Here is a 23,691-nt window from a genome sequence, read left to right as displayed (position 1 = left end):
TCCAATTCCAAATCCCTCCTCCTCTCTTTCCGTCCTTAAGAATTCATCTACACCAAAGGGAACCCAGTACTTGGCAGAAGAGGGCCAGGGCTCAGGAATTGCTGCAGTTGGCAGGAGAAGCAGCCATACCGAACTGATCAGAGCAGCACACAGCTCACCCTGCTCTGCTTCCAACTCTGCCTCATTTCACATGTGAGATTGAAGAATTTTGGGAAGGGCAGTAACTTGTTTCCCGAATTGCAATTAGAATAACTGTGCCTCAGCATTGCAAAAGAGCCCCTTTGGGAAGAATTTTTGCCTTTCTTTTTTTTTTTTTAATTTAAACTAACATTTGTGTCAACATCACAAATGGAAATAATGTTTGGTACTTGAACACTCCTTGCTTTTTCTCCCCGCGAAATATTTGACAGCTACCAAACAACTCTTTATCTTAGGTGGCATTATATGGGCATATCCTTTTTCCCACCCTGTGAGGGGAATTCTTATTCCTCCTGTGTTGTTCCCTTCCCTAAAAGCAGAGCTCATTAAACTGAATACAACATTAGTAGCATGGACTTTTCTCATTTTATGAAACTAAGTTAAATAAAACAGAAACAACCTCAAACTCACATACTAAAAGAATTCCTGATTATTCTCAAAATACGAATCAAACAATGGAAAAGAAGCTAGGAACACAGAGACTAAAAATATGCCACAAATCACATGTCAAGATCTTCAGACATTTCAAGTTTTGTAATATTACTATATTGTGTTTTCGTTTGCCAACTACTGCAGAAAATTGCTGTCAAGACCACTCTCTGCAAGCAAAGAAAACAAAACCCTTTTTTAGTTGAAGTAGAAATTTATAAACTAGCATAGAAATTCCCTTCAATTTAATTAACACAGTTTTAAACACAGCAACAAACACAGGTTATTCCTTCTCCCATACTTTTGTACTAACACAGGTAAATGCTTAGAATAAGTTTTAGAGGCAGCAGCCTTTTCAGATATGATTAAACCTCTAGCAAGTCACATGGTGCCCAACTTTTAAAATAACATAATTGTGATTCTGTCTCTATCAAACTGCTCAACATGATAATGTTCTTTCAAGTCTATTTTGGTTCTCCTGCAAAAATGGGATTTCAGACCTATGTATTTTTACTAGGCATCTTTTCAGTGAGGCGTACAGTCTGTAAATCCATCCTGGGCTCAGCACTGAAGTGATGGTGCCTCACTTCCAGCAGCAGACCCGGTGGAGTCTTGGTCCATTGGGATTTCCAGCACAGTGCTCCTACTGCCCATACCTTTAGAAATGGTTAGCAGCCCCCTGTGACAGTCAGGATTGTTCTGATGAAAGGTAATGGAGAGACTTATCTAAATGCACTCTCAGAGCCTTAAAAATAATTACGTGTTCCTCTCTCGTTGTAAAAATTACGAAAGCAGAAAAAAATACAGCTATCATTGAGTTCCCTACACAGTAATGTGCCAGTTGTTAAGTTTGAATTTCTTTTTTGTTTTTTTTTTCTTTTTTAAAATATATTTAAAATCTATAAAACTTATCAATTACAGGGGCCCTTTTTGTCCCCTTCACTGACTTTCATAAGACTGCTTCTACCACATAGAATAGGAAGAGTAATCATCATCATCATCACAACGTAATAATAATGATGTGAAAATAGAATTAGAACTATTAGAACCTTTAGCCTACCCTGTTTTTCTACACAAATACCTGCTCCAACTTTTTCACCTAATTATTAGTTTATTAACTAGGAATTACTGAGTTGCAGAAGCTGTGAAAGATCACCCAAGTTCACTACCATCAGCAGTTTTATTTACAGGGGCAGAAAAACAATGGGCAGAAAGAAACAATGAAACATCCATGTCCACATGCCAATAACACTTCCATTCAACACAAGTTGTGACTACACACTCCTGACACTCCCCAAAGCCTCCAGCCACAAGCACAAAGACACTTCTCAGCGTCATTCCACCTCTAGCAAGTAGGAAGCAAGTGGCCAGCACACACAAAGCCCTTTCTCAGGAGAATTTCAGCCTCCTCCTCCTCCTCCTCCTCCTCTGTGGCTTTCACCACAGCAGCCACGCTCCTGCAGGGCCCATGAAAAATGCTGCTGCAAGAATGGCTCTTTTCAGGTCCTCTACTTGTCCCTATAAATCTACACTAAGCACAGATCCTTGTCTTCATCTTTAAGGACTTCTACTACTTTACTCCCTCCGCTCGGCAGCTTTGGGAGGAACGGGACAACTCCCTAAACTCAGCTGCATTTCCATTTCAGCCATGACCAGCGTCTGCTGTCTCTGTGCTTCCTTCCACTTCTCTCATTACACATACAGGGCCACCTAATTAAATTTATAAACCCATAGGTCTCAATGAATTTTCAAGGCTTATTTCTGTCAAAGCAACAAACTTCTGCCAAGTGGCCACGGCATCATCCTTCCTGGTGGGTTTCATCCTTCTACACTCAGTACCTGGTTAAAAACAGGCAAATGGCTACAGACACATGCCTGGCAAGGAGATGACAGTTCTTCACCATGGCCTTTATCTCATGTGTTGGCTCATCTGTTTGTCTCTTTAGTCTCCTGAACTGCCAGAACAGAAATCACAACCTGTTTTAACAGTACTCAGCCCAGAACAACGAGATCCCTCTGGTAACTGAAGCATTTGGGTACCACCACAACAAATATTTACCAAAGCAAGAACAGAGATTTATCCTGTTTCCTAAGCAGCAGCAGGAAACATTAGCATTTGGTTATCCTGGTGATCCCTTTGGTATATAATCTGCTGTAGTGAGCTGAAAACACAGATCAATAAGTAAAAGTGTATTTTGGCGGGTATTCCAAAAACAGCAGCTGCCACTTCAGAGCTTTTGTTTTTGTTACGTACAGCCTTGAAAAAGTAGGAAAAGAACTTCTACATATCTACACTACAAAGACATTCCCACTACACTATTTAAAAATAATAGCTTCAATAGCTTTAAATTAATATAGGTTTAAATATAGAAACTTTTTCCTTTTAAATCTGCCCAAATGTGTATCTGGTACTGAAAAATGAAAGAACTATTTCTTGTCTACCAAAGTCCTGCAAAACCAAATGCATCTCTGAGAGAGAAGCAATACCCAGAGAGCATCAGTGCTATATTCTCAGTACCTGTTTCCACAGTGTTTTCTGTTTCTGCTGCCTCCAAACCATCCATACTGTCTTCATCCTCCACTGCAGTTTTTCCTCTACTCCGAGGCCTGCAAACATAAGAAGAAAAACTCTTTTTAGACTGAAAGCATTTGTAAAATTAGGATTTAAATCACTTCATTTTGAAGAATGAATGTCAACACTTAATTATGTAACATTCAAGCTAACCCATAATTTCAGTCTTGTAAAATCTGGAAGCTTTCTCCCCTTTTCTCCCATTCCAGGTTTATGTCCCCAGCAAGGCACACTTGAATCAGCAGCTGGCCCCTTAGGTTTTTCCGATTTTCCTTACAAGAAAAATACAATAATGAACTTCTACTGATCAAACAACAGACTAACCCAGCCAGATTTAGATACAACCATCCTGTCTGCTCCATGTCACCCATAGCTACAGAGAGATAAGAGAGAACACTATCCAAAATCTGGGCAGTAGCTACTATAAAATAGAGACTGATCCATGCAGAGCACCCTTGGAAGAAACTTCCATAGAATAATAATAATAATGTTAAAGCAATGAAACTGAAACACACATTATTTTCAGTGAAACAATATTTTGACACATGAAGTAAAATGTTATGAGAGATGACTAGATGTCATCACATTAAAAAAGTCATCACGTGAGGACAGCCTGTCAAAGCTAAAATACCTGGCAGATTTGTTTCAATTTCAACCAAGGTCTGATGGAAAGCAGACAGGTTTGTGCCACAAATCCCAGCCTTTTTTTCCCCTGCCTGGCTCTTCAGTAACTATCATGGTGGGCTGTTGAGAAGCCCAGGCATCCAGATTCCCAGCTGTTCAGCAGCCCATTTGAAAGGGAGCCAAGAGCTTGGCAACTCGCCTCCCAAATTTTCAGGCTACTTGGCAACCTGCCTGGCATGCTGACGGAAAGCCTGGGAGACCCTGGGAGCTTCTGATTCCAAGTACACAAATTTTGAGCGGTTTGGGGCATCTCAGCAGTTCCAAAGTCCCAGAGCTCCCAGGCAACCATTCACCCCACCAACATGCCCTGAATCGGGATGCCACGCAGGCCAGCACACGGGCACCCCGCCTGCCCCCCCAGACAAAACCCCTCCAGTTCCTCTTTCACAGAGGATTCTGAAAGGTTTGGGTTTAGTTCTGCACTGGGGAGAAAAGGTTTTGGGTTTTTTTGAAGCGATTAAATCATTCCAAAACCAGCATTTCCTTTTTTTGTACAGTCTGTTATAGCACTTTGGTCCATCCAAACGACTTCCGCAGGATCTGCTGGATCTGCTAAATCAGCTACAGAAGAAATGCTACCCTGCAATGCCTTTGGTTCTCTTGGATCAAAGAACTGGGCAGAGCTGGAATCATCTCTGGAGTCTGCACAGATTGCTCTCCTGCTAGAAGAGGACTGACTGTAGCAAGACAACCTCTTCAGATTATGTTGGGACCCATTTTAGTCTCTGTGAAGGAGGAAAAGACTAATTAAAATGAGGCTCAAACCAAAGTCTGAAAACCTCCCACTCAATTTACAAAGGAGCTGGGGGGAAGAGAAAAGCAAGAAGAGATTAAGGACAGGAGGCCTTTTCTTGGCATCCCTATAAAATTTGTTCAGGATAATGCTGAAAAATGTGAGCAAAGTGGGAACCCTAGGGATTACAAGGTTATTGTCCCCTTTGCCTGCTTATCCACAAGCAGTGACAGCACACCCAGAATACACAAAATAAGTAACAGCCTTTCTAACAAGAGAGAGAAGCACCCCTTTCACTCATTTGCCACTTTACAAGCTCCCGGTGTAGTCTCTTAAAACCCACGTGTCACAAAAACTGAAAGCAGAATAAACTGCACAGTGGCCAGAAGAAACTGCCTTGCACTCCTCCCTTCAGCTCCTGCATCAGCCCATCCAGGAGCACAAGGACCAGAGAGGTGGCCAGAATGGGGACACATGTTTTGGAAGAGGGAAGGACACAAACATTGCTGGCAGCAGCATCTGAAGTGGTCACACAGATGGATTCCCATCTGTAACAAAGAGTAGGGAGTAGAGTAAAGGGAGTATCACAGCCACTGGCTAAAACAGGCTCTTCCAGCAAGACTGAGATACAGCAAGGAACGTAACACTCCTTCAGCACTTAGAAAAACAAAGCAGCAGGTAAAGAAGCAAAAAGCATTTAAGAATTGAATTTCTTACAGTTCTTCACAACATTCCAGCACATCATCCAGCACCCAGTGACAGGACAGGGATGCAGGTGACTGGAAACTCTTCCCTTGGTGCAGAAATCCTCAAAAGCTTTACAGAACACAATCAGCTAAGGACAGGGATTATTTCTAAATCCTATCCCAATTATTCTTCTACCAACTACCTGTCTGCAATGCAAAGTTACAAGTCGGTAATCCAAAGATTACAGCGAAATCATCACAAACATAAATGATAATTCTGCTTTTCCCAGCTATCCCTTTTCAGTATTTTCCAACACAACCCTGGAGGTGAAACTTGCTGGATAGTGAAAGATGATGACCGTTTATGTTTATTTAATAATTTACAGATGAGTTTAGATTTTCTATTAAACTACAGTATTAAACACCAAAGTACCTCACAAAGCCTTTTTAAACGTTTTGTTTAAACAAGAGCACTACTCACGCCTTGAACTCCCCATCGTATTTTAGCAACCTATTTAACACCAAGGAAAAGCAGAGGTTTCAATTAATTAAACATAATTGCTTCTTTCAGCAGAAGATATAACCATGTCTGGTGTTTTCTTGCCATTCCCCACCCCCAAATATTCTACAAAAAGCCTTCTTAATATTGTGCAGGTTTTAAATAAAACTGAAGAAACGGCGGAAAACATGGTCGATTATATCATTAACTTATTTTTGCTGCTTACATTCATTTCCCAATCATCAGAAGAGATTTTATACCCTACAAATTTATGTTTGGCTTAGAGCAAAAAAAATAATTCAAGTCACAAAACAGTGACATATACACTGTACTGACAACTATAATTTAATATTTCCACAGCAAATGCCATCTGAGAAGGCCATACAGCATACCTAATCGCTGCAACCAGCATTTGTAATAAGAATGGATTGTTTGATGTTATTTGCATTAAGTTTACACATTTCATACATAAAGCTTTTGGCTGGTTTGCATAACGCTGCATTTTTCCCCTGACAAACCCTGTTGATTTTTTATTTTTCTCTATACATATTTCCACTTGCCCTTAAATACAGTGAGAAAAGCAGCCTGTGCTCTGTTCTTTGCCTGGGACTTGGTTTCTTCTCAAGTTCATCCTTCTGAAGGAGGATGTGAGAAGGCAATAGGGGAGAGATGGTGTCGGGGGCCAGGTTTTGCTGCCTCAAAGCAATCATGGAACAGCAGCAGCCCGTGACTATTACCCTTCACCCACACAAAGTCAGGCAGCCCTGAACTATAACTGCTGCGTTGAACACTCCAGCCTCAGTTCTGCCCTAGATCTTCAAGCCTAACCCCAAACTTTCTTACCAGGAGGAGTAACTACATCACCCTTCCACATTACCCCGCAGAAGCCCCGGCAGAAGTCTTGAACACAGAAGGAGTCACGTCTCCTACAGCTCACAACAGACCCAGAACAAAATGTACAGGCCGAGCCTGACCATTACACCCTCGGCCAGAAAACAATAAATATCAGTCAGTGGGCAGGCAGGGAGCTTGGTACATGGGCTGAAGTCCTGCCAAGGTCCCTGCCATGGCTTCCTCGCCCGCCTTTTCCCTACAACAGAGTTCAGTTTAGGAGGGGGAAAAAAAAGACAAGAGCACGTCTATTTCTGCTCCAAAGAACAGATCCACTGAGAGAAATATAACTTCTTGAAGTGTTTAAAGCACATTCAGCATTTCATGGAATAAAGTCAACAACAAAGACAAAACTGTATTTTTTTATTAACACAGGACTCCAGTCGAATGCAATTACTATCTACAATAATTTTCTCCTACTTCCATACAATAGAGTAATTTATGAGAATCCTTTGTGACCTACTCCTAAATTTTTTATCAATTAGCTTTTTTAGCTAATGACTTTCAATTATCTCCATCTTTAAATATACCATGGTAAACAAAAATCTCGTAATTCTTCTCTGGGTAAGCAACTAATTAAATTTAGCCCTGAGGGGGAAAAAAAAGCCCGGAAAAACCTTTTGCAGGGCTCAGCAGAGCATTAGTTACTCCCTCTACACAGGGGGAAAGCCCTGCTGAGGCTGTCTCAAAGCCCTGAGGACTTGGATAACACTGGGAGATCACCAGGCACCTGAGCGGCTTCTGCTAAATGAATGGAGAGCAGCACAGGAAAAAATGGGCAAGTCTCTCATTCACCTGACAGTAATGAGGTACTGTTTCTTTTCTTCTCTTTTCTGCATGATTGGGTTTTTTGGTTTTGTTTTTTTTTTTTTTTTTTTTTTGGTGTTTTGCTGTTTTTTGAAAGGTCACAGCAACAGCACCGTAACTGGACAAGTACAATGTAGGTCAAAAGTACATCTTGGATCTTATTCATTCTTTCCACAAAGTGATCAGGAATAAGGCCGTGGGCCAACATTTCCTGGAACCACGTGAAGTGACTGACAAAGCCACTATCCTCAGATGCCTGTCACTGCCAGGCCTAGTTTATGATCACCCAGAAGTTACTGCCAGACACCAGTTTCTATAAGTTTTCCCTAAGTTGCTACCAACAAAATCATGTGATAGCTTGTTCAAGACCATCTATCGAAACTACCGTACTCACCCTGTGCCATTTTGTTCCAGGCTCATGAAAACAGGTACACATGATCCACTCAAGAGTTCATCCCTTTTTCCAAAATGCTGAAACTTCCACATCATTCAGAAAAGAAACCACCTTTCATCTGCATGCTTTGCAAACCATGGAGAAAACTGAAGGTGCTAAATATATAAACCAGGGCCAATAACCTTAAAAAGCAGTGTAACATCTGGGATACAGTAACATCCTAAACCAGCACAGATGTCTTGTTAAATGAACATCTGTCTGCAGCCTCACGCTGGAAGATGGCGCAGGAATGATTTATAAAAAGGTTCAATTAGTGCTGCCATCAGCACGGCTAGTCACAAATTAACGTTCACAGGCACTTTCACAAGTGAAAGCTGCTGCCCTCTTTTCAAGAATCTTTTTAACAGGTGTGCAAAAGCCACATGCTCCCACTACACTACTACTGAACCGTGGAGTCCTAAATACAGCTGTAAAAGTTTAACTGTGCTTAAGCAGAAGCTAAAATACTCCAGGTTGAGCTGGTAGCCCCAAGCTAAGAGAACCACAGCAAGCAAGAATTAGTTCATGGAAATACCTATGAGGAAAAGGGGTTTTTTCCCCTCTCTGAGCACTACTTTACTCTTTTACTACTTCTAAGAGTTGAGAAAACTCTACATCCAAGTCTGGATAAAACGAAGAGCACACCTCTGGAAGCAAGAAATATGCCACCTAGTTAGAATTAACTTCAATAGCCCTAAACATTACCAAGCCTAAAATGGGAAACTCGCTTATATTGACTCCAGCTTCAAACTGATTCTGATTTAAAAGATTCTCGACAGGATTTTTTAATTGAGCAATCAGTAACAGGTGACAATGTTTTTTGCATTTCCCCTCATTCTCCACTATGTTTTCTTTTGCACATGGTAAAAAAAAGAATGCAACATGGAGTTTCTTCTTACTTCTTATGTTATGTATGTGTATACTAAAGGCTGAGGGATCTTGATGCATGGGAAAGATGTGCAACAGAAACATGTCAAGTGAAAGGTGACAAAAAGTTGACTGTTTACTAATAGAGAGAAGTGAAAATTCTCTTGTTTAACATCTGCTGAGCCAGACTTCAATTAAAATCTCATAGAACTTGCAAAACCTTCAGTTTCATTATTAAAACATCTAAAATATACACTTGATATTGCCCATTAGTCTCCCAGTACAATCAAAGACAAGTGTGTTTCTCACTACTTTTAATTTATAAAGCATAATAATCTTCTAATAAAATACTACATGAAAGAAAAGTGACTCAGGTTACATTTAAACCCAAAACATTGCAACTTCCCATCTTACATCTCCTCTAACCAGTAACGATCTAAAAAACATCATTCAGTCACTCAATGTTACTCCTTTACTCAGGCTGCAATATCTTCAGAGCTCAAACTTTTTCACATCCCTATTTCCTGCAGTTACTACTGAGAGCAATAAACACCTGAAAAAAAAAATTATTATAGCCTTTGAGATCAGGGATGTCTGAGAAAAAAGCAGAGAAAGGATCTACCTCCACTGGACAATTCTCAGCTTAATTTTCCAGTACTTCCCTGTGACGAGGAAGTCTGTCCAAGATTTCCTATACTGCCCAAAGAAATGCAAATATAATTCTTTTTAAGATTATTTGTACTTAATATCATGGATGCATCTTTGCTTTCATTCTAGAGTACAGTCACTGTTGACATAAAATAAGCAAATGCAAAGGAAACCCACTGGTAAATGCAGACCTCTTGAGGAAGCAAGGCAGTCCTGAGAGGCTGGGAATGAAGTATCCAAATGAATCTGCATTGCATAGTTCTAACGATTTAAAAGCCAAATAAATGAGTACTTTTAAGCAAATGTGAAGTTCATCTGTATTTTTGACTTCAATTGTCCTCACACAGTTACATGTACAATGGAGGTTCTCAGGCCCATACTGATGCAAAATTACTTTCCATGGGAGACTGAGGAAAGGCAAATAGGATGTGCTGCCTGCAGGCACTCATCAGACGACTGTCTACCCAAATCAAAGAGCATCAGGAAGGTAAACCCACTGTTGAAAAATCTTAATCTCAACTCAGTTTTGCAGAAGGCCAGCAGATCCAAGAGGCTGAAGCTGCACTCTGTTGAGTGATGAGGCTGGTCTGGACAAAGCCACCACAATCAGTATTTTCTCTGTTCATCCCCGATGTTATTTACAGTTGTTCACTTTAAGTCTGGAACTGCTCTTTAAAGAGATAAAGCTGATGATGGCTATCAGAGCTGAAACGGAGCTTTACTAACAATATCAAGACCATGAAGTCTTCTTCTCAACTTGTTATCCATTTGAGAGCATCCTCACTGGGTTGGCAAGAGACACAGAGGGTCACACCAGCCAAAGATCAAACCAGGAAGATTCAGTATCACTGACTGCCAGTTCATTAACAGTTCCAGGTACATAAAATAATACATTTTTCATGTGATCCCATAAAATACCTAGGGAGTTATAGCTCTGCTACTGCCAGTTATGGCCTGAGACATTGACACTAAGCCTACTACACTGCAAGGACTTCTGCACACCTTTTTGTGATATCATTACAGGAGAGAAGATGAGTTGGATGTTCAAAGGATGAAGCCAGGCTGCCTGATCTACATGTATGGACTTCAGATTTGGAGACAGTTCCAATAGCAGAGTGAGAAATCATATAAAAGGCTTTCAGATCTTTCAGCTTTCTTTTTTACTTTTCAAACTGACTGCTTAGACATCTATAAATTCTGTAAGTGAAAATTGCTTTCAGTCAACTATCTGTCACATTAACCCAGCAATGCACAGCATCAGAAACTTGCTACAGGTTCTTCTTTCTCAAGAACCACACTCCCACTGATATGTAGCCTCATTTATAGTTTTGGTTCTGTAACACAAAACATTTTACGTGCAGACCTGAACAATTACACACTTTTCAGAAAGAATCGCAAAAAAATTTCAGATGCAATTACAACACATTATGTATCTGCAGTTTTGAACAAACTACATTCTTTCTATATTTGTTACCAGTGCACTTGGCCATATTCACTAACATAACGACGCAAAACCACGTACTAGAATTACAGCACTTCCAATGTTTTTTTAAACCTTTTCTAGAATCAAATTAAGACAATTTTTTGGGAGCACCAAGAGCTACTACCAAGTAGAAGCACCTGCAAGCTTCCAATCCCAGCAAGTTCTCTTTATCTACCTGGCTCCAGACTTGATAATGGCTCTGCCTTTGTAATTCCCCCAGACAAGAGTTCGTGTGAAGCTCTTTGGTAAATTTGCTAAATAATGTTTAGCAAGTCCATTGACACTTTTCACATGTTCTCTTTTGACAAAGAGAATGAAATGGCAACATGAACAGCTCAGAGACCAGCGGCACTGTCAAGAGCACAAATTTCTAACCTCTGCAAGACTTTCACAAGCGACAAATTCAACCTGCACCATTCAACACTGCTCCTGTCCATGCTCCTCTGTCCTCTAAATAAACAAAATTGCATCAAAATATACTACTGCACCCAACACTGCATTTTCCTGACGGGAAGCATAAGGATCCACTTTGATCCGAACACAAGATTTGTTTCTCCATGACGACGGGCTATGCCAAGTTCTAACTCCTCCAATCTTGTGAACAGCCATGGTGCCCAGAATTTTTTACCCACATCAGCACCAAGCTCATGTCTTTTTTAAGAATTATCCAGCTCCTTGTTCCTTCACACGCCGCAGGGTTTGCCTGCAACTCTCTTTTGAATAAAGGTGGCAACACAATGGTAAGGGCTGCAATTCTCATGTCTGGTGATTTCAAGATCCTGCACATAAAATTCAGCGGATCTGAGTCATCACGCATGAGAAACAGCTGCCAAGTACTTGGAACTTGGTAGAAGTTTTGGTCTCTGCGAACAGATTTTTGTAATTTTAGCACCATTAATTAGAAGTCATTTTTCAAAGATTTCCTTTTGGAACTTTGCAGTCTGACAGAGTCTTATCACAGGAACATCGTGAAGATTCTTTCGAAGTGCATTTGTCTCCTTAAGTTAAATATCCTCACTGGATTTATTTGGGTGCCAGGTGAAGGCTGTGCTTTCTGTCCCTCAGCCACACACAGTGCAGGCATACAAGCAATCCAATAATCTAATACTAAAAACTAAAGTTTTTACTGAGAAAAGTGTTTTTATATCCAACAAGTGTAGTCTGCATCATACAGTGTTGTAACCACTGCTTTTATTCATCATTAATTCAGCTCGGACACTCAAAAAAGGATGCAAATATTCAACTGTTTTGTAATTTAGATAAACTAACCCCACTCACACGACGTCATTTTGAGAGGTTTCCAGATCTTACATCTATCAAAACGCATCAGCCAGCTCAGAACATCTCATGCTTTCTCATCGAATAAAGCTCAGAATCTTTTGTCTCAAGTCACTTCTGCTCGTGACTTCAGACTTCACAGCAAACACAAGTCTTCCTGTAGATTACATGGAAAATGAATCCATTCTTTCTTTTGTTTTTGAAATGTTTCTGATGCCACTAACACAACAAAAAAAAAACCCAAAGCCTTTCTCTCCCTCAGGTATGTGTTACAGGATCTCCTGAGAAAGGCATCTGTCCACCAGCTTCACCTGAAATCATGTTTACGAAAAGCAAAGAAGAAACTATGGGCAACAATTTCAGTGCATTTAATCTTAAACAAGCATTTAAGCTTCAACTAGAAGGATCAGGACATGAAAGGAAGGGCAGTACCCAAACAGCTATAAATAACCTGGTTTTATACAAAATTCTGGTCTAGAATATATTAGATAGAATTTTCTTTATAAAGAAATCATATATAAGAAATCTTTATAATCACTCAAATTAACTGATGGCATGTAAGAAAAGTAGTTCTTGCATGTCAACCACAGTTTGTCATTACCCATCTAAAATGGATTTAGACAGGAAAAAAACACAACAACACAACAGAAATGAATGTCATTTCACCACATATCTTTTCCATCTGTTAGCACCCTTAGTGCTCCTTATAAAGAAATACATTTTTATTTCAGATAATGTCAACAAGTATTATGAAATATTTCTCTTTCATTAAAACTGTTAAACCTAGGAAAGCCAAAGGGAAAAAAAACCCACAAGATCTGCTCACTAATTAAAAATCCATTAAAACTTAGTCAGAAGGCTTGGAAAACCTCAGAAGAATAAAAATAGATCTAAGAAGAAAATGGGCAATGGAATCAGATGGGTGTCAGCGTATATTTATAATTCACATGAATTGTTTTTCTTTTAACAAAATTGTTTTCAAACTAGATGTAAATCCTAAAAGCTAGATCAGGGAAACTATTTTTATACCAGAGTAAATAAAAATCTGGAAATACTATTGTGAAATATAAACAACAATACAAGTAGCATAATAAGCAACACTCCATGGCACAGCACAGGTAATACAGATCTTCAACATGTCTAAAAGCTTCTGTATAAACAGGCAGATCAAACTCTAGGGGTGTTGATGAGGTAGAAATTCTAAGGTTTTTGTGAGAAATTCTGCTAACAATAATGTGCCTAAACCTATTTTTCATCCCTGAAGAAGAGTCTTCTAACCTGGAGACATAAATTTGCCTTCTGAAAATTACAGAGAGTTTACAGTTAGCTCCAAGTAATTATAAGAGAGAACTTTTAAACTTCTGTTTAAAGAACTGTTAAATTACCATTATTATTTGGGACAATAATCATTGCCCTTCACCAACATTCTCAAAATTTCACCTCTTTTTATTCGAGACCACCACCGACTGTACCAAGCTGCTTTGTATATTTTTCCTCCATGCCAGACTTCAGCTCTTTAATATGAATTAATCCTTTATTATTATTATTGGGAGGGGGGTTAATTGTTCTTGTCAGGTCTTAGTTCCTCATTTCTTTAGTATGCTCTTCAAGAAAACCTTTAAATACATGAAGTTAATAAAAAGATGGGCGTCCCAGCAGTTGATGCTAGGGGAGTTCTTGTACCTGATCATCACCTTCACACTCCCACCCTCCCCAGCCTGAGAAGGGCTCAGGCTGTCAGAGCTGCCAGCACGAGAGTGATCAACTGCTCAGCCTATGTCATGGGATACAGGCCAGAGTTATAAACAAAATTGTCCCTGTCACATGAGAGGGGCACGTCCCCAGCGAACCCTGCCGGAGCAACTACCACAGTGGAAGTCATCCAAGAGGACCAACTGATAACTCCAAGTCAAGTTCCTTCGAGGCCACCACCCAAGGACACAAGGCTGCAAGTTCATTCCATTTACTGCCCTGCAACTTGCACAAGGTCCTCAGGTTCTGCAACCTCTCTCCAGTTCCACAAATATACTCAGTTGAAACATTAAAATGTGTTTTTTAATGTAATAGGAAACCAATTCTCAAAATCTATGTTCACCGTGGAGAAGAATACAGAAGTGTTCAAGATTCACACATGCAGACCTGGTGACTTACAAATAATACTAATCAGAATTAACAATGATTGAACTTATACCCAGCAAAAGAGAGAGTTTTCATCCACATCAGTTTATTTCATTCATGAGAGGTTCATGAACGTCTGTGCTGGAAGCAGCCAGGGAGAAGAGCAGTGATAGGAAAGGGTTACTGGAGAAGGAGGAGAGAGAATAAAGCCAGTGGAGCTTCTTTTAGTGACAGTGCAAGTAACGCTGTCTAAAAGGATTTGGAAATCATAATCTGAATCCCTTGCTTCCTAACTTTTTTTTGCAAACCACAAGAAAAAAAAAGTAATGAAGTTAATCAGAAATGATACTGCAGCTGATTTATAATGGGACTATTTGTATATTTACCTAATCTTTTCTGAGCATAGACCTTCTGGAATGACAGCTTCTTAGATATTTATACTTTTATTTCAGCTTGCTTTTTACATATACACATATGCTTCTAATTAACATTTACAGCATGGAAATTCAGTTCTACTCACCAGACCACACCACAGAGCCTTAAAAATTATCTTAATCAAACGTTTCAGAAGTACTTTCAGGTATAAAAAGCTGGCAGAACAGCTCTGAAAGAGCTATACTGGCAACCACTTGTGAAGATGACACAGACAGCGAAGCACATACGTGTAACTTAATGGCCCTAAAGCTACTCATATTTATCCAAGTACTGCCTTGGTGTCACAACAGGACAGAGGAGTTCCTAGCTCACAGCCACACAAATTGCAGTATTAAAATAATTATTTTTTCTTTAAGAGTATTCTGCATAATTTTTCTTTGCAGTATTTTGCACGCTGAAATTTCTCCATGAAGTACTTGGAAGCCTTTATGCTAATAAAAGAACTACAATTGAGGTATGCCTTGTCCTCGGAACCTTCGAAACCATTTGTCTTTTGCAATCAATGTATTAAAGAGAACGTTTGAAAAGAGTCTTCAACCACAAAGGTGTTCAACATTCATTACACCATCCCTGGAAAAGCTGCTACAGGGAGTGCTATCAGAACAGAAGTCTGACTGCTCACAGATTCACTGGACACAATGCCAGAATCATTATCCATGCCAGCCCAGTATCCATAACTATCACTCAATAACTGTAATTGATTGCAGCCCATCTTTCAGAAAGCCACTCACTTTGCCATTCCCTTTGTCGTTTGTTCCTCCTTCTGAATTCGTGCTCATTTCCTTTGTGAACTTCTCTGGTTTCAGCTTTCAACTACTGGTTCTTGTCCCTTTTCCTCTTACACTAGGGATCCCTTAAGAACTCTGTATTTTCTCTGCTGGAGATATCATTCACTGTCCTGTAACTATTACTCATTTTTAGGGTTTAAATCCCCCACTCCCATAACCAAACAGACTGAGCACCTCTACCTTCCTCCCCAAAGCGATTTTCTCCAAGCTCTCTACAATCTCTGGTCCGTTTCATGACTTTTTGCCAATATTTCAGTCTTTCAGCTGTGGATATCTGAATCACATTGAAATGGCAGCAGCAAATCTCACAATGTCTATGATAAACAGAGCTTCAGTGCACAGCCACAAACATCCCACACTTTAAATCTCTTGCCAGAAATGCTCCTTTCTGGACTGCAGCCCCATCCCTAAATCTCTACATGGCAACACCATCCCCTCTCCTTATTCTGAAGAGCATTTTGTTTAACTGCTCTTCTGCTTCTTCCCTGTGCTCATCCACGTCATTCCATATACAGATTTCAACAGCAGTAATTGTTATTAATATTGACTAATACCAGACTTCACTGCTGGAGGACCACCCAAAAAACCCAAAGCAAAGCGATGACAGTTCCCAAAGACAACAAAGTGCTTGGTCAGCCAGCCCTTAAACCAATTACTGCAGGCTTTATTCCACTGAATAATTCAAACAAATAGTTTTAATCAGAGTATAAAACACTGTTAAGCCCAGCACCTTTAAAGAAATCCATTTACATTACATCTTCATAGAAAATGATGGATAAAGGACCGCATCAGATGACCCAATATCGACATCAAAGGAAACTTGGAAAACTCACAAAGTGGATAAAAGGATGAAAAGGAAAGGAAAGAATAAAAAAAACTCCGACCAAACCTAAGAGTTTCTGCCTCTAAAGAACACAGCAGATATTTTTATTTCTAAAACAAAAAGTATCCATATCTGCCCGAAAGTCATGCCTTCCACAGTCATCATTTCAATGGGAACCATGGGATTTCACTATCTCACAGAAGTGAGCAGTATCTATTTCAATATAGTTTGTAGCATAATAAAATACTCTACTGAAATTACAAGATCTAAAAAAGAATTACTTTATTGCTTCTTACAACTTTTTCCACTGTAAAATTCAACTCCAAGGTAGTAATTGGCAGGGACAAAATTATGTAGCAATTAGGGCATGACAGCAAAAGCAAACAAGAACTGAAAATGGGTTCGACACTTCTGGTAACAAGCAGGTAATTATCACAGCAGCTTGAAAGGGGCATAATCAACCAAACTGACATCATCCCTCCCACATAATAAAATGTGAAATCCCTTTACGTGCAGCGTAGCTCTTACACACAGCTGGTAAATGCTGCTAGTCTAGTCTTGATGTTTGTGTCTGCAGAGCAGCTGAGGTTACATTTGGGATGGTTCAAGAGTGGATAACTTTATTTATTTATTTAGGATGGTAATAGCTATTACATATTTTCATCCATTGTGGACTACAGATATTATCACTAGAAAACGTTATTTCATAAAATAAAACACTCTTTTCCAAGTATAACTTTGTTTTCAAAGTTCCTAAAAAAGAGAAAAAAAAAAAATCTCTGCCTACCATTAAATTCCACCACCATCTATCTACAAGACAAACAGGTTTACTATTTTTAACATAAAAATAGAAAGTTGCTAGTTTTAAACATGCTTCATTCTTAACTACTTTTTTTTTTTTTTACCAGCAACACTTTTTTCCCCACGATGCATTTGTTTAAACTCAGGTGTGAACACAAAATGTTGTCTCAAAGCAGCACTGCGCTGTGGACATGCCTGCTGTTATCTCAACACAGTGTAACTACAAAATAAACAGTAACGTATTCATCTTCATCATGTATTTGATGTAATTAAATTATGATTTAAAAACCCCATTCGTTTATCTGCTGTGCCCTTTCAGCACTATTTTACTGCGAGGTTTTCACTCTCATCAGCGCTGGGCTTGGAAAACCCATCAGCCCCGACTGACTCAATCAATGGTGGTTGCTTCATCTCCTAGAGCAGGCTGGGGGGAACCTCCTTCTTCCCTGTTCTGTATATTCCTAACCTGTGTTCTTCTCCATTTTCTCTCTCTGTTGACAAATCCATTTGCCTCCACACTGTCAGTCAATACCATTAACTGGCTGCTCCCACCTTTTTCCAGCTCATTAACAGCAAGGCCAAACCCAACACTAATCCATCCCCAAGTCTGCCGTTAACTATTTCCACGCGGCTCCCACCTCTCAGACGGGTTTCGCTCCTTGTTTCTTGGATACAAGCGATTTCAAACACACTGGAATTGCAGCTCAATTTGTATTGATTTTTCATGACAAATTTCCACAAAACATTTACAGAATATCTGCACCTACCATTTTGTACACTGTGCTGCAAGCACCATAAGTAAAATGAATTATTAACCCTTATTTTCTCATCTTTAAAAGCTCAGCGCTAACACATCAAGCATGAATTCTTCAGAAGCTGTTACGTTAAGCAATCTACTTTTTTAATCAATTTTTTTGCTATATTTAGAATTTTTGGGGGGTTTCTGCACAAAATTCTCAAGATAACACAAAGCTGGCTTCCTGGATCTCCGCTTCTGTAAAGTGTTAGGGCAGTTTTGAGTATTCCTTGTAAAAATTAAATTTCATGAGCGCATAGCCTAAACATGGCATGCCTTGACTTGTGGAAGGCATGATTTACTGACAAGTAAAGCAGATGTGGGCACAACAGGAGATATTTAATTGCTGACTATATGTTATCGACATGATAAAGATGGTAATACTATGCCAAACCTTGTCTTTTTTCCTGCATATCTGAACCATTTTAAATCTCAAATTATTTGAACAGGTTAAAATTGCTCAAGATTATCAAGAGTTCTCTAAACTAGAATAAAGTTTTATAAATTTAAAACTATACTGCAGCGAAAGGAAACACTGACCTCAAAGCTGAAAAGGATAAAGACCAAATAAATAATTTTAGAAGTTATTTGTAAACTAATTGCCATGAGTAAGGCCTACTCCTTTTAAAAGCAGAGCTTCTCTGAGCACGGGGATTTTACTATGAGAATATGAGAAACAGCTTTACAAGGAAACCTAGCATGGGTCAAAGCAGAACTAAGAGGACTTGGGCAAGAGTCAAACATTGACCTGAAGTAACAGGTAAAGCTTCCCAAAGTGAGGTTCCTCTGTCAGCAGCCAGGATCCCCACGCAGGCATCTGAGCACTGCACTGGCACAGCAACAGGGCTGAGCAGCTGCAATAAAAAAAAGCCATTGCCCAAGTCACTGCTGCCAGAACAGCAGAACAGATCACTGCAGCCGTGCCCTTAAACGCCCTGTAAATACAAAGCTGACTAGAAAGTTTCCATTCCCAACAAAACACGGGGAGGTGAATTACCAAGGAACAGGTCCTCAGAAGTGATGAGCTGGGAAACCTGCAGTAACCTTTACCACCTTCTCTTCCCCGCTAGTCTTTGTTGTTTCAGTGAGAGATTGAGCCAGAAATGCCTTTTTACTGAAAACTTTAAACTACAGCAGCATCGAGGAGCCACAGCATTGAGCATACTGGGTAAGGCCATTTTGTGACACTTTCATTCTAAAGATCTGGGGGAACATATAAGACTCACAGAAATTCCAGGCCCCATAAGCTCCAGAACAACCACATAAAGTCATCTGATAAAGGGACAAATACTGGTTTTCTTCTTTGCATCTGGATCCTGCAGTAAAGGTAACATGCTTGGTTCAGGGTCCCTAAGGGAAATTTTCTTTACCTAAACAGTTGGAAGTAACGTTTTGTTGGAAAAAGTACCGTATTTTGAAGTAGAGGTGCTTCCAATGAAAGCTCTGAGAAGATGCCAGGAAAACGAAGTAGATAATAACACCAAAAATTTTACCTTCTCTATATGCAGACACACCCCAACATCTTATTTTCTTACAGCCAATTCTACATCCCGATCTGCAGATATGTTGAGGGTTTCTTTCTTCCAAAAATGGTATCAGAAGTTGAGGTTTAGCTTCCATTGGAAAATAAAAACAAACGTGGGCTTGAGTCTCATTAGACACACCCCACATTAGCACACCCCAACATTTAATTTACTGCAGAATAAAGCTAAGTTGGTAATGCAGAGCATAAGAACTTCAGCTTAACAAAAACAACAAAACAAGACTGACGGAGTGTTCTACCATTAAACAGAATCTCTTAGCAATGCCACTGAATTCATGCTAAGCCTTATACAAAATATCACCAAATATAAACTTTATTAGCTAAGTACATTGCTGTTCCTCCTCTTCCAAGTCAAATGCAAGCCTGTCTAAATGCTCAGCCTTGGATGTGGACATTAAAATAAAAATACATGAGTCTGACAGCCTGACTCAAAACCATCACACCTGCACATGTAGGTCCGAGCAATTAACCTGGGTAGTTCATCAAGGACTGTCTGAAAACCCTTTTGGTTTTTATGTATTCTGTTACTAGCATAATCCAGAGCATTTTGATGAAAAGCCTATATAACTCTAAACTATTATGAAAGCTTTTTTAAATGAAACTCTACAAATTCTGATGACTTCTTTATGAATTCTTCTTCTGAAGAACTGTGTTCTTTCAAGTTTCCTTGGCCATAAATTTTATATTTGGGTTCACTCAAAAGAAATCATATAAGTTAAAACTGCTAAACTTACTAGCTAATAAATATACCATCACTACAACAAACCATGGAAGAATCCATCAATGGATTTGATTTTTAAAATTAATGACAGCATGTCTTAGAAAACATACTGCTGAAAAAAGAATGGCAGGAGGGAAAAATCTCAGAAAAATGGCATCCACTCCTAATTATCTCAGATAAAATTTGCTGCCCTATTGCACCAGCTGCAAAATTCCAGCTCTGCTGCCTTGTACACACTTGGAAGACTACAGGAATCAGGTTTCACATCACCAGGAAAATCATGGGCCAAATACAATGGTGGCCTGACACGTCACTCACCGATGCCTGAGTAAGAAGGTTTTCTTTTTATCAAGGAGTTGCTCTGAGTGAGTACAGCAATTACTGATGTTCTTAACACACGTAAGAAAAAACCCTCTAACTTTGTAAGATATAAATTTCAAAGAGATGTAACAAAAATTACCAAGGCCAACCAGTTTTTCAATATGACAAATGTATCAAAAGAAAATGTATTTAAAATAAATGTGACTTAGATAAGCAGCTACTATCAGTTTACTACAGGTACCCTGTTTGAATAAAAAATAATGAGTTAACAGTACTCTCCCACAATCAGATTTTTAATACTTGCATTAAAGCTAAGGAAAACAGTAAAGCTGCTATTATACACTTTTAAAAACAAATTTCTAATAGAAGCATGTCTGAAACTGCATCTTAGAAAAAAAGTAACAGCCAAGAAGGTATTTAGAATGTTCCATCCTATTATTCAGGAAGATCTAAGAATACCAAAATATTTTTAAAACAATAACAGAAAGTAAAGGTTTAAGCCACATTAGAAAACCTCCCCCTAAAGCTTACAGTTATTGCAGTACTTCTTAAGGCAGAGTTTCACGACAAAAATACTCGTTTTGTGCGGCAGAGACGCACAAAAGGATTCTTCGGGATGCCAAACACTTTCAGAACTCTCCAGTGATGACTCATCCTGTTATGTATACAAAGCTTTCATTAAATAAAAAAAAAAAAAAAAAGTCAGCTGGCATCATTACAGATCCTCAGCTAGCGATCTTCAACTTACTGTTAGTTCTTGTGCAAAGTATTCTAAACACTGCAGTGAAGTATTCTGGTATGCTAATTTTGGGGAGGAAAACGTGCAACTTCACTTGAATGGCCTTTCTTACACGGAGTTTCTACTCTAGCTCACAAACGGCTCCAAGATGGCCTCAGACACAGTTTTTTAGCCACACAGAAATTCTTTGTTGCTCCACAGCAGTTCCTTGCCAGTCGCGCTGATCAACTGTTTTGCCAAAACCAGAAAAATAAGTCTTTCAAAATGAGTCTCGATGACTGGAACAAAAAGAACCACTTCTTAAAGGAAAAAAAAAAGAAAATAAAAAAAAAAGAAAAAAGCGGGGGGGAAGGGTAGTTGAACTGCTCCTAAAAACTTTGAAAGCCTTCCTCCTGGATGTCTCCTCAGAAGTGCTGTTTTAATCACCCCCCCACCCCAAATTAATTAATTTCTTTAGGTGATCTGTTGTTCTGCAACAAAACCACGATAAACTAACACTGCCACATAGATTCAAACAATTGTGATGAACTGCGCTGCTACACTGACAACTATTTTTTAACAAGGTAGCTTTTTTATACATACAACTTCTTTGAAACGTGGTGTTGGTTTTTTTTTTTTAATTGGCTGTTGTTTGCTTTACTTATCCACTCGAATGTTTGCAAGATGTACTGAAACCAGAAGCCTCCCACAGCACCACACACAGCACAGCGAGCCTGCATCTCGCTCCATCAAGTCTTTCCAGACTCTCCCAAGTCAAGAGGGTCGTTTTCATTCCTGCTCGTCTCCTACCTGTAGGCAGCCACCTACAAACCCAGGCAGGGAAGAGCTTTAGCTCCAACAAGCACTGACCTCCTCGAACTCGGCTCCAGATTCACTCCACAGCGGCAGCAAGCCTGGAGTTCGCAGCCCTCCCACAGCATCGTCTGGCCCAACTCAAACAAACAAGCGAGATAGAAATAATTTCCTTTATGTTCAATCCCTCCAGTCACTCACTTCTCTAATAATTCAGCTCCTAGTGTTGATCCTTTTCTAAATATGGCCACACAAGCATAAGCAGTGAGCCTCAGTGCCAGCTATGCAATTTCTCTTTCCCACTGGGGACAAGTTCTCCAGCATCTCAGATGTTTTCAGAACAGACGCCTCCCCCACCACTGCCACATATACATTTTATTTTATTTCTTATGAACGCCTCTTACCCACAGCAGTTACAAGTGCCAAATCATCTGATTTCACAGAGTGTCAAAAGAAAAGCCAGATCTAAGAACTTTTATAGCATTTTCTATCCCTTCTTCCCCTGCGACATGTTGATTTGGAAATAATACTCTTCATTTGCTCCAATTCCAGTCGCTACAAGAAGTCTGCTGTCCCTCTCCAGTCATTTACACTGATCATAAGACTTAATCAACTACACCATGTTTCTGTAAGTTTAAGCTGTCCACGGGTACTGTCAAGGCTATATGTGATCAAAGATACAAACTAAATTTGTGGAATTCATGCTATGAGTCTTTGAGCTTCAAGCATACTGATTTCCATGTTTCACAAAAAATAAACCTAAGGAACAGCCCATTTTTTACTGCTTCCAGATGAGCTATGAAGGCCTGCGTTAGAAAGCGTAACAAAATCCTTTTTATTTTTTAATTTAGTTGTAAGTTTTTGTTATTCTCTCATTATTAATGTACTACCACAGGTGGTCATGGCAAATTACCAACATAATTTATGCCGGTTCTTTAACTGCAAGTCTAGCTTACTAATTGAACATCAGGAAAAAAAAAACCCAAACAAACAAGCAAACAAAAAACCTCACACCCCAGTCTCCAGCAGTTAAAAAGCAGAGGTATAGGAAGGCAGGACAACCCCCCAGACAACAGAAGCTTCACATTTGTCTTTAGCAGACTATGCCTAAATGAAAGCAGACACCATTTTCATCTCCTTGCATTTAATCAGCAGTGGATGGAAGAGGGCAGAGGAATAGGGAAAGCCTCTCCAGCTGAGGTTTGGACAGGGCTGGGGGATGAACAAGGAGCCTCACAAAAACCAGGAGGCATTTCCAAGCACACGGCACAAACATAATGGAGGGTCCAGCGTGGGCTTGGCTCCACTGAACAAACAAAAGGGGATACTTTAATCATATTTTAATGAGGCTCTGCACGTGACCTGGTCCATTAGATGCTGAAATGCTGCTGCAGTTACTCTACAGCCACCTTGGCATTTGGTGGCTAACGCTCCAACTGGCCGCTACAGTACCCCTGAGGAAGGAAAAACAAATAAAGCTGCTGCAGCAGCTTTGGTTGATAACAGCATTAATACACTGGGGGTTTAAAAGATCTGTAGATCCACAGACATCAGCATGATCAAGTGTGAAACCTTAACTCACTAATAACCAGTTCTATCAGGAGAC

The 23,691-nt window shown here is 39.6% G+C and overlaps 1 protein-coding gene across 9 annotated transcripts in view; it reads right to left on the bottom strand.

Annotated features, from left to right (window-relative positions):
• KMT2C (lysine methyltransferase 2C) overlaps positions 1-23,691 on the bottom strand; it is a 188,947-nt gene that overhangs the window by 138,028 nt on the left and 27,228 nt on the right. For all 9 annotated transcript variants that reach the window (XM_066201015.1, XM_066201033.1, XM_066201024.1 and 6 more), the window contains one exon: positions 3,146-3,234. In XM_066201015.1, the coding sequence (XP_066057112.1) occupies positions 3,146-3,234 (89 nt within the window). The remainder of the gene's footprint in view (positions 1-3,145; positions 3,235-23,691) is intronic.

Source organism: Chamaea fasciata, unplaced genomic scaffold (genome assembly GCF_029207755.1).
Source record: "Chamaea fasciata isolate MVZ Bird 193981 ecotype frontalis unplaced genomic scaffold, bChaFas1.0.hap1 SCAF_1, whole genome shotgun sequence".
Taxonomy (NCBI): Eukaryota; Metazoa; Chordata; class Aves; order Passeriformes; family Sylviidae; genus Chamaea; species Chamaea fasciata.
Note: the sequence above shows the minus strand (reverse complement) of the source record. Positions and strands in the feature narration are given on the sequence as shown.